This window comes from Zea mays, chromosome 6, assembly GCF_902167145.1.
Source record: "Zea mays cultivar B73 chromosome 6, Zm-B73-REFERENCE-NAM-5.0, whole genome shotgun sequence".
NCBI lineage: Eukaryota > Viridiplantae > Streptophyta > Magnoliopsida > Poales > Poaceae > Zea > Zea mays.
Window position 1 is genome coordinate 124,861,723 of NC_050101.1, and position 11,809 is coordinate 124,873,531.

Genomic DNA, 11,809 nt, shown 5'->3' on the forward strand with positions numbered 1-11,809 from the left:
GCAAGGGGCTCTTTGTATCATTTTTTAATAGGGTTTCAGTAAAAAGATATTCTCCAATAGTTTTAATTAGATCTTTAAATATTGTTATCTTATATTCTAAATTTCTCGCTACGTAAAGACATAAAGCGGGATTGACTCTTTAGAGCGTGCACAAGATGTATAAAATATGTTAGGGCATCTCTAAAAGTATTTCTAAAATTTATGATATATCATAATTTGGGTATTCATTGGAGTAAAAATCGTATGTTCTCTATATCTTATGTGCACTTTACTACGTGTTTGGTTTGAGGTCAAAATAAAATAAGGCGGGGACGACACCATCCCCTCGTTTTATTTGGGATTACGCCGCCACCGAAAATTGCTCCGATGTTCACTTCGTCTACGCGTGACTCTCATCTAAATACTATAGAAAATATGGTCGCCCACTTCTATCCTCACTACCGGAATCAGCTTCTTTGCCGTGTGTTCTAAACACACGGCAAAGGCTATTTTACACTCGGCAAAGCCTTTGCCGAGTGTAACACTCGGCAAAGAACGCTCGGCGAACTGTACATCGGCAACAGCTTCTTTGCCGAGTACTTTTTGTCGGGCACTCGGCAAAGACTTTGCCGAGTGCCATTTGGCACTCGGCAAAGAAAAGTCACCGTCACGGCGCCAAGTGACGGTGACGGATCCTTTACCGAGTGCCAACGGCGACACTCGGCAAAGACTGGTCTAGTGGACCCCACAGCCAGTCTCTGTGCCGAGAGCCCTAGTAGGCACTCGGCAAAGGAGGTTTCTTTGCCGAGTGTCTGGTGGACTGGCACTCGGCAAAGAACCCTCCAGTGGGCCCCTTTGCCAGTCCCTTTGCCAAGTGCCTTGGCAACGGCACTCGGCAAAGACATCTTTGCCGGTTCCCAGGTTTCCTTCTTTGCCGAGTGCCATGGTCAGCACTCGGCAAAGATGGCTTTACCGGTTCCCAGGTTTCCTTCTTTGCCGAGTGCCATGGTCATAGCACTCGGCAAAGCGACCTTTGCCGAGTGTTACACTCGGCAAAGTGACCAGGATGTCCCTTTTTTATTTGTTTTTGCTGTTCCATCCAAACAAACAAAAGATATATATCATTCACATCACATTATATATCATTCGCATCACAGAATCAACACATTTATCATCAACACCATATATATCACAAATATCACCACATAAATCAGGTTTCACAGCACATAAGTCTCATTAAGTATCTCACAAGACCAAGTATAACTAACATCACCAACACTCACAAATATAAGTTTGGATCATCACAAAACAGATATAAGTCTGGATCATCACTAACATCACCAAGTATCTCACAAGACCAAGTCTAGCCAAACATCACCAACACTCACAAGACCAAGTCTGGATCATCAACGAGGTGGGCATCTGGACTGGTTCGGCGAAGGGCTGGACGAAGCATGAGGGTTGTTCGACGCCGCCGATTGACCCTGCATAGAGAGTAGATTGTATGTGTGAGAACATATGAATATATATCATGCAGTACTAAAATTTTGATACTCACAGGAGTAGTGAACTCAGCAGGGTCAGTTGCAGGGAACAACGGAGGTGGTGGAGCATGACCCTGTGCGGCGCCAAGGCTCTGCATGTACGCGAACATCTCCGCCATCCTCTTCTCCAGCTCCTCACGTTGCCTCCTCTCATCATCTAGCTGAGTCTGTAATATTTCGCCCTAATGTTACGATAAGCACGTACCTTATGTTTAAACCAGGAAATGAAATCGGGCAATCCATTTCCCGCACCCTTTCTAAGAAGGGTATCATATTCCTGTGGAGTTGGGTCCCTTGATCGACGCCAGAATTCATGAAGAAATTGCTCCATGTATGGCGTCACCTCTTCAAGGTTGGTCAATACATATAGCATGATATGGCGCCACTCTTCATGTCTCAGGGTCTTGGTGGTCGAACCACTCGCGCTTCCGAGTTGCCCTCGAAAAATGCTGAGGTTCGATTCATTGCCGCCATCATTGTAACGAGGGGGTGGATTATGCACGCTCGGCAGTTTGTCACCATAGTAAGTTGTTGTGAAGTTTGACACCTCCTCCAGTATGTATGCCTCTGCAATGGAAGCCTCGATTTTGCATTTATTTCTACATTTCTTTCGGATACTCTTTAGACATCTCTCGATTGGATAGCACCAACGTCCCTGCACGGGCCCCCCCATTCGTGCCTCATATGGGAGATGAATAATCAAATGCTGCATCGGATTGAAGAAGCCGGGTGGAAAGATCTTCTCCAGCTTACACAGTAACACGGGTGCCATCCTTTCCAAGTCTGCAATCATGGTCCGAGCTAACTCTTTTGCACAAAGCTGGCGGAAGAAATAGCTCAACTCTGCAAGCGCTAGCCAGACATGCTCAGGGACATAGCCTCGAACCATCGCCGGAAGAATTCGTTCAATCCATATGTGGAAGTCATGACTCTTCATCCCTAAGACTCGCAGAGTAGATAAGTTCACCCCCCTACTAAGGTTAGCTGCATACCCATCAGGGAACATTAACATCTTGATCCACTGTAGTACTTCCTTCCTCTGGGCCCTGCTCAGGACGAAATCGGCCTTAGGCCTTCTCCATGTCTTACCACCACTAGGCGGCTTCATCTCTTGGTTTGGTCTATCACATAACTCTGCCAGATCCACTCTTGCCTTTACGTTATCCTTTGACTTATCAGGAATCTCCATAATTGTCGCCCAAAGTGCCTCGGCGACATTCTTTTCAGTGTGCATCACGTCAATGTTGTGTGGAAGGACCAGGTCATCATAATAGGGGAGCCGAGTCAAGCCCGACTTATGTGTCCACATATGTTGCTCACCATATCCCACAAAACCACCTTCTGGGTTGGCCACGAGATCATCTATCTGTTCGCGAACTTCGGCACCAGTCATCATTGCAGGTGGGCGGTCTGTCACCACGACACCTTTCGTAAAGTTCTTGATGTCTTGTCGGAATGCATGGTCAGGAGGGAGAAATTGTCGATGTTTATCGAATGACGAATATTTGCCACCCTTCTTCAACCAAATGAACCTAAGAGCTTCCTTGCAAACTGGGCATGGGAACTTACCGTGAACACACCAGGCGCAAAATAGCCCATACGCCGGAAAGTCATGCATGGAGTACTGGTACCAAACATGCATTTTGAAGTTTGTCTTCGTAGCTCGGTCGTACGTCCATACCCCTTCCTCCCAAGCACGGACCAATTCATCAATCAAAGGCTCCATGTACACGCCCATTTTATTCCCCGGGTGTCCAGGAATTATCAACGACACGAATATGTTCTGTCTTTGAAAGCATACGCCGGGGGGGAGATTGATGGGGATAACGAACACGGGCCAACATGTGTATGGGGCAGCGGTCATTCCATAGGGATTGAACCCATCTGTGGCCAGCGCAACACGAACATGTCGAGCCTCTTTGGCTTTCTCATGGTGAATGGCATCAAAGTGGGTCCATGCTTCACCATCGGATGCGTGAACCATCTTGTCAGGATTGTATCGTTTGCCTTTTTTGTGCCATGTCATCTGTTTCGCGGATTCCTCTGTCATGTATAGACGCTGGATCCTCGGTATGAACGGAAGGTGGCGTAGGATTGTCACGGGGATGTCGAGCTGCCTCTTCTGTCCATCACCAGAGTCTACCTCCATGAACCTAGACGATTTACACTTCGGACAGTACTTTGCCTCAGTGTGTTCTTTCCTAAATAGGACGCAGCCCTTCGGACAAGCATGTATCTGCTCATACGTCATCTTGAGTGCACGAAGGAGTTTCTGTGCCTCGTACATGCTCTTTGGCAGAACGTGATCCTCCGGAAGCAGGCTGCCAATAACTGTCAACAAACCATCGAAGGCGTCTCGACTCATGCTATACTGCGACTTGAACGCCATTATACGCCCAATGGCATCCAGTTGAGAAACCTTTGTCTTGCCGTGAAGGGGTTTCTGTGCCGCGTCAAACATGTCGTAGAATGCCTTTGCGGTCGCCTCTGGCTCGTCCTCCGTACGTCCTTCGGCGAACTGTGCCTCGTGATAGTCGTTCAACATGTCCGCTACCCCGGCATCAGCATCGTAATCCTCGACGCGTTGTCTCACCACCTCCTCTCTCGTGCGATGCGCTTCACCATGGAAGATCCACCGAGTATAGTCCGGCGTAAATCCATTCTTCCAAATATGTTCTACCATGGCCTTCTTTGGTTTTCTTTTCCGGTTGTCACATTTGCTGCACGGACAAGGGACTAGGCTAGCTCCTTTAGCAGCTTCGCCATATGCCCGTTCCACGAAAGCATCGGTCTTCCTAATCCATTCTGGGGTGACATCATTACGTCGAACGCGGCCCGTGTACATCCACTCACGGTCCTCCATCCTCTAACATATATAACCGAGTATAGTTTAATATAGACATGTAATGCATGTACACTACGTTCCTACCTTCTAATAGGTGAGTATAGGTCCTAATCCCACCCGCGGTTGCGTAGATGGAGTTAGTTTCCATGCTCTACTCCGATCCGAGATAGAATTTCGGCAGCACCTCCCCGCTGTTCTCCGGATACACGTCCTGGCAGGGAGAGTGTACTGTCCGGAGAACAACAGGGAGGTGAAGCCGAAACTCTTTCTCGGACCGGAGTAGAGCATGGAAACTAACACCATCTACGCAACCGCAGGCTGTCCAAAAAACGTGGACAATTCGAAACTGATACATTTGTAGATATGCAAAGATCTGCATATCTACACCGTATCACTTTCGAACGGGAGACGCCTAACTGGGTTAGGTGATCTACGACCATGATGCGGATGTAGAGGTTATACCTAGGGTGGCGGTGGAGTCAGGCTGGTGGGGCTGTGGCGGGTCGGTGCAGTGGCGACGGGACGCGGTGCAGGGAGACCCGCAGCGGCTAGGAAGACAAGTATCTTCTCTGTAAAAAAGAAACACAAGTCTGTTAATACAAAAGCCTAGCAACAGAAAATTTCGGCAGCACCTCCCCTGCACGGGGAGGTTTCAAAATCCTGCAAATAAAACTATCAGCACGATGGCTGACATCCACGCATAATTCAACGGCACGATGGCCGGCAATCCACAATACTAAAACTAATCATTTCATATAAATCATACACGTATAACATAAATCAAGTAATCACCTTAGAGGTTTCGGCACGGTCGAGACGACGGGTCGCGGGCGAGGCGCCTGGCGGGCGAGGGCACGGCGGGCGCGACTGCGGCGAGCGCGAGGGCGGGCACGGCGGGCACGACACGACGAGCGCGGGCCTGGGCGGGGCGAGCGCGGCGGCGTGGGCGCGAGCACGGGCAAGCGTGGGCGCGGGAGAGTGTGGGCGCGAGCGCGGGCGAGCGTGGGCGCGGGCGAGCGTGGGCGAGCGTGAGCGCGCGCGGCGTGGGCGAGCGAGGGCACGGGCGCGACGGCGTCGCGGCGGCGCGGCGGCGAGCGAGGGCACGGGCGCGACGGGCGCGGGCGACCGCGGCTGGCGAGGGCCGGCGAGGGCCGGCGACGGCGAAGGCGGGCGAGGGCCGGCGAGGGCCGGCGAGGGCGGGCGCAGGCGACCGTGGCTGGCGAGGGCCGGCGACGGCGAAGGCGGGCGCGGGCGGCCGCGGCTGGCGAGGGCCGGCGAGGGCGGGCGCGGGCGTCCGGCGAGGGCGCGGCGCGGTGGGGCGGCGAGCCGGCGACGGTGCGGGGCGGCGGCGGTAGCGCAGGGAGGCGGCGGCGGCGCGAGTTAGCGAGAGCAGAGAAAGAAAGGAGGAAGAAGGGTGCGGGCGAAGTATATTCGCCTACTTTGCCGAGTGCCCGTGATCTGGCACTCGGCAAAGTTTTTTTTAAATTTTTAAAATAAACTTTGCCGAGTGCCAGATCGGTGGCACTCGGCAAAGGATCCTTTGCCGAGCGTCTGCCATCTGACACTCGGCAAAGATGAACTTACACATCTTTGCCGAGTGTCAACCATCTGGCACTCGGCAAAGCATACTTTGCCGAGTGTCAACCATTAGACACTCGGCAAAGTATATTTTTATTTTTTTGATTTTGTCTCTCAAAATTTTTGTGGTATGTTCCTACACTATGTAGACCTACATGTATCATTTGTGGACAATTTTAACAGAGTATTCAATCGTTAGTAGATTTAGTTCGTTTATTTGAATTTCTTCGGAAAATTTAGATTTGAACTGCAGGTCACTCGAAACTTGGAAAACCGTGCATGCAAAAATGATATTCATGTTACTTAGCATAAGTTACGACCGATTCCAGGAGCGGACCGGAAACTTCGAGCAACATGCTCACTAAACATGGCCGTGAACTTGGCATCCACATGTTTAAAAATTGTATAAAACACAAACAAAGTCAGAAAATCATGAAACTTGTCCACGTGTCATGATATCATATGTACAGGCTGTGATAAAAATTTTAGAATGTTTGGAGAAAGTTGTGAGACACTATGTGTAGAAACCTAAGAGGACTACACATGAAATCATAGAGTTTCAATGTGAATCTAGAAGGTTTCTACAGATAGTGTCTCACAACTTTCTCCAAATACTCTAAAATTTTTATCATAGCCTATACATATGATATCATGACACGGGGACAAGTTTCATGATTTTCTGACTTTGTTTGTGTTTTATACAATTTTTAAACATGTGGATGCCAAGTTCACGGCCATGTTTAGTGAGCATGTTGCTCGAAGTTTCCGGTACGCTTCTGAAATCGGTCGTAACTTATGATAAGTAACATGAATATCATTTTTGCATGCACGGTTTTCCAAGTTTCGAGTGACCTGCAGTTCAAATTTGAATTTTCCGAAGAATTTCAAAAAACGAACTAAATCTACTAACGATTGAAAACTATGTTATAATTGTCCACAAATGATACATGTAGGTCTACATAGTGTAGGAACATAACACAAAAAGTTTGGGAGACAAAATCAAAAAAATAAAAATATACTTTGCCGAGTGTCTGGATAAGACACTCGGTAAATCATCCTTTGCCGAGTGCCAGATGCGCGGCACTCGGCAAAGAAGCATCTTTGCCGAGAGCCGACTGTTGGCACTCGGCAAAGACTGACGGCCGTCAGCTTTGGGACGGCCGCTGACGGCCCTTTGCCGAGAGCCCCATTTGCCGAGTGTTTGACACTCGGCAAACATGGATTTGCCGAGTGTGGACCTGTACCGAGTGTCCTACGCTCGGTAAAGACGCTCGTTACCGAGAGCCAAGCTTTGCCGAGTGCGGCTCTCGGCAAAGCCGTCTTTGCCGAGTGCCCGAGAAAAGGCACTCGGCAAAGCGTCCGGCACTCGGCAAAGGCTCTGATTCCGGTAGTGCCTCTTATAAATCCAACCAAACACACTAGAGGACCATCTCGATTCTCCATCTTTGACTAGCAATAAATGTATAATAGAAGATGTTTATATTTAGAAATCCAATTAAAGAGGCTATTGGAAGGTATCTTTGAACCAAGTACATATTCCTCTACATTAGGAACAATGTCAAGAGCCTTTGCTCTTAGAGAATAAAAAAGATACAGAGAACTAATTTTATTCAAATAGCTCTCTAAATAATAAATTATAATTTAGAGTGATTTAATAAAGACCTGGACATATGCTCTTCATATGACAAGTTTACGAGAACTTAATGATCGTGTGATCTCGTACGAGCAAGCGGTTGAGAAACATCTTGTCCTACACGCCATGCGCGAACTGTCTCAATTCATGTACATCCCATTATAAAACAATGATACACCTTTTGTTACGACAATTGTAATTATACTCTTCTCTAACCTTGCAATTGTAATTTTATCTCTTGTTTTTCAACTTTGTGATTTTACCCATCTGTTTTAAAAATTAAGCCATCATTTGCCTCTCCCCTTAACACCGCAAGTGAAAATCAAAATTAATGATTAAACAAATAAAAAATAAGAGGAAAAATCACAATTCCAAGACGAGAGAAGGGTACAATCATAATTAACCCTAAAATTTCAACATTATTTTTAGGATTAATTGTGCTTATACGTTTCTCTCAGCTCTCCCCTTGCAATTGTGATTTTACCCCTCTCTTTTTAATTTTTTAATCATTAATTCTGATTTTCACTAATGATCTTCGTTTTCGAAACAGAGGGGTAAGATGACAAGGGACAATTGTGATTATATCTTTCTCTGACCTTGCAATTATAAATTTACACCTCGTTTTCTAACTTTGTGATTTTACCCCTCTGTTTTGAAAGCAAAGCCACTGTTTGCCACTCTCCCTTAATACAATTAGTTAAAATCAAAATTAATGATTAAAATTTAAAAAAGAAGAGGTAAAATCACAATTTTAAGGTGGGAGAAGGGTATAATCACAATTAACCTTAAAAAATCAACATTATTTTTAGGTTTAATTATGATTATGCGTTTCTCTCACATGCTATTGTGATTTTACCCCTTGTTTTCTTAATTTTTAATCATTAATTCTAATTTTCACTAATGATGTTAAGAGGGGGGACAAACAGCAGCTTCGTTTTCGAAACATAGGGGTAAAATCACAAAGTTGAAAATCGAGGGGTAAAATCACAATTGCAATGCTAAAGAGGGGTAAAATCACAAATGCTAGAGAGAGGTATATATAATCACAATTGTCCATATTGTTTTTTTTAAAAAAAAGTCATATCTCATAGAGAAAAGAGAAAAACAAATCTTCAGAATTAATTCCTAATTAATTATTATTAATTAATCTTAACACTTTCTCTTAATCAATTAGCTCCTTGTACGGTGAACTCTTCATCTGTCATGCATCCTTATAAATCTTTAAAACTCCTATGAGAAAAACACATTAATACCACTATATCATGTGGGGAGAAACAAGGAGAAACACCATTATATACAGTCAACAAGGTTATTAGATCTTTTAAAATAAACCTAAGCCTTAGTCTAGAAATACATTGACTATATGATCAATATGAGTTATATATCATCTTCTAGAAACCCGATGGGGAAATATATATTAGATGGTAAACATATAACTTTGTATTGACATTGTCTTATCAAAAACATTATATGATAAACTACAAATAGCGAACTCACACAAGAAAAGAGTGAATTTTATGTCACGGTATCACCCTCCAAATACCCATGTGGGGAGATTTGGACGCGATGACATAACCTTGTATGAGAAACCACAAGGAAAAACTCATACAAAAAAGAGTAATAGGATCTTGACAACAAGTTATTAATCAGAGAGCTTCTTCCCTGATACATGTAAATCTTGAAGTCAATTCATACAAATGCAGTCGATCCCCATCCCCTATCCGTGCAGCAAGGTTTGCAAAGAATCTCAAGTTGTCAGTCTGGGAATCACTAAAGTCAATGGTGAAGGTCAACTCATAGCAGTCAATCTCGGGCAGGCTGCTCCAAATTAGATAAACGTGCAAAGATGATACAGTCATTAAATCACCTCGCACGTAATATATGGAGAGTGTACAAGTATAGTACATAATTTAACACAATAATTTGAATGAACGATCAGACCAAAACTTGTTGCCTCCACGTCCACGATAAAAAAAAACAAGCAAGCTGACAGTCCAGACAGATTCACTGTCTGTATTTTCACCGCCTCTTCCTCAGGATCTGCAACAGTATCTCGTTGAAGGTGTCGACCGGGCCGGGCAGACAGAAGTGGAGGCAGTCGGAGTACATCCCCTCCGGCGGCGCACCGTTGGCGAACGGGTGGTCGTGCATGTACAGGCCAGGGTGACCGTCCGGCCGCATGGACGCCAGCTTCGACACGTCGAGCACCTCGACCCTCGTCGCGCTGGCGCTGCTGCCGTTACCGCTCGTCGCCCTCGCCCTCGCGGCGTTCGCCTCGTCGTAGACGACGTCCCGCACCTCCCTGTACATCCACTCCATGTCGCTCTCCCCGTCCTTGTACGGCTCCGTCTTGGCGCACGCCGTGGGGTCGTTGGTCGGTTTGCCCTCGAAGTGGGACGGCGAGAACGTGGCCAGCACCACGGTCCGCGGGCGGCCGCCGGCGGCGCTCAGCCGGTCCACCGCCGCCCGGTACGCCACGCGCAGCGGCCACGCGTAGCCGACGCCGGTGACGTTGAGCTCCGGGTACCCGTGGGCGCCCACCATCCGGCTGCCGTTGTAGTAGATGGCCCCGTTGAGCAGCCAGTGCGCGGCGGCGAGCACCGCCACGTCGATCGTGTCGGCGTCGGCCGCCCACCGGTCGCCGAGCGCGTCGAGGTGCACGTGGTTGTCCCTGACGCTCTCGTCCTCCGACTTGCCCGTGGCCCTGAGCAGGAACGGCGTCCAGTAGAAGGACACCTTGACGTCGTACGCCGGGAACGCGTACCGCCAGAAGTTGTGCTTGCGCGGGCCCGGGCCGGAGTCCCGGTACAGCAGGCGGTACGGGAACGCGGCGCTGAGGAGGCAGATGAGGGACTGCGCCTGGTTCCGCGCCATGGAGTCGCCGACGAAGGCCACGTGCTTGCCGCGCACGGCCGAGAGGAACGCCGCCGCGTCGAACGCCGGCAGCGGGCACCCGTCGGCAGGCTGCCACCGCCAGTCGAGGTACCCCGTGTCGGGACGCCCGTTGCGGATGCAGTCGTGGCTCTCCTTCACGTTGCACTCGGTCGCGTTGTACCGCCGCGCGTGGCCCGGCGCCCACACCCACTTCCCTACCGCGTAGTTGCAGCTGCTCCTCTCTTCCTCTTCCACTTCCACCGGAGGACCAGGACCTGGACTGCAAAAAAGTGACAGACACATCGCGCAACGTACAGAACTAGTAATTTAGACACCACACCACACGAGCATGAACATGGACATGAAGATCTAGGATCTCACTTACACTGTTGAAACGAAGGAGTACGTGTTGTTGATGTACTGGAGCAGAGGAGAGAGCGCCGCTCGTTGACTGCCGGCGGGGGAGCAGCAGAGGAGGTGGAGCAGAGCCAAGGAGAGGAAACCACAGGCGAGCCAAGCGCAGGTAGTTTTGGACAGGAAACAGCCAGGTTTTTTGCTCGACGCCTTGTGGCTGTGGCTGTGTGGATCCGGTGGCTGCAGGTACGCTCCTCCCATCTCTTCTCTCACAAGTAACTGGCACAAGCAGGATGGTGGCTACTTTTGCTAACAGCTTTCATTGCGTCGTTCCATGTACATATATAACCTTGGAAGGTATTGTTTAATGTTTAGTAAACGACCTAAGCATATTAAGTAATCGCTATGATAAGTTAATGGTCTGTCGGTGTGACGGTATGAAGTTGTATGACCTTCTTCAAATTAAATAAGCTTTTCCAAAGATCTGAAATTAAATATGTAGCAGTATACTACGAAAGCATCGAGACGTTTATTAGGGTCTGTTTGGTTGGGCTGTGGCTGTGAAAAAAGTTGCTGTGGGTTGTGAGCTGTGGAAAAAGCTGCTGTAGGCTGTAAGCTGTTAAAAAGCTAAAAATTATTTAGTGAAAATCACTAAAAGTCGTTAAAAATTCTTCGATATATGTTTTCACAGTTCCATCCGAAAGCCACTAAAAGCAGGTCCAGGGGTGCTTTCAGATTTGCACTGCGAGAAAGTCAGCTTTTAGAAAAAGCTGCTTCCTGGATCCAGCCCTTTGGTTGGCTTTTGGCTTTTAGGGGGGCAAAAGCCAAAGCCAAAAGTCAAACCAAACACACCCTTAGTTGGATTTGATGAGTAACGACAATACAAGATTATGGAAACTAGCATGTATTTTAGCCGGTGAAGGGTTAGCTAAGAAGGACCACCTCTTAAGGGTGTGTTTGTTTAGCTTTTGGCTTTGGCTTCTGCAACCTAAAAGCCAAAAG

The 11,809-nt window shown here is 47.8% G+C and overlaps 1 protein-coding gene across 1 annotated transcript; it reads right to left on the reverse strand.

Annotated features, from left to right (window-relative positions):
* Window positions 1-9,376: 9,376 nt before the first annotated feature.
* LOC103629946 (protein ALTERED XYLOGLUCAN 4) lies at window positions 9,377-11,128 on the reverse strand. Its single transcript, XM_008651047.4, has 2 exons — window positions 10,839-11,128; window positions 9,377-10,733 (listed from the first exon to the last, which is right to left on the reverse strand). The coding sequence occupies exons 1-2, from the start codon at window positions 11,066-11,068 to the stop codon at window positions 9,599-9,601; spliced, it is 1,365 nt and encodes a 454-aa protein (XP_008649269.1). The 5' UTR covers window positions 11,069-11,128; the 3' UTR covers window positions 9,377-9,598.
* Window positions 11,129-11,809: the final 681 nt, after the last annotated feature.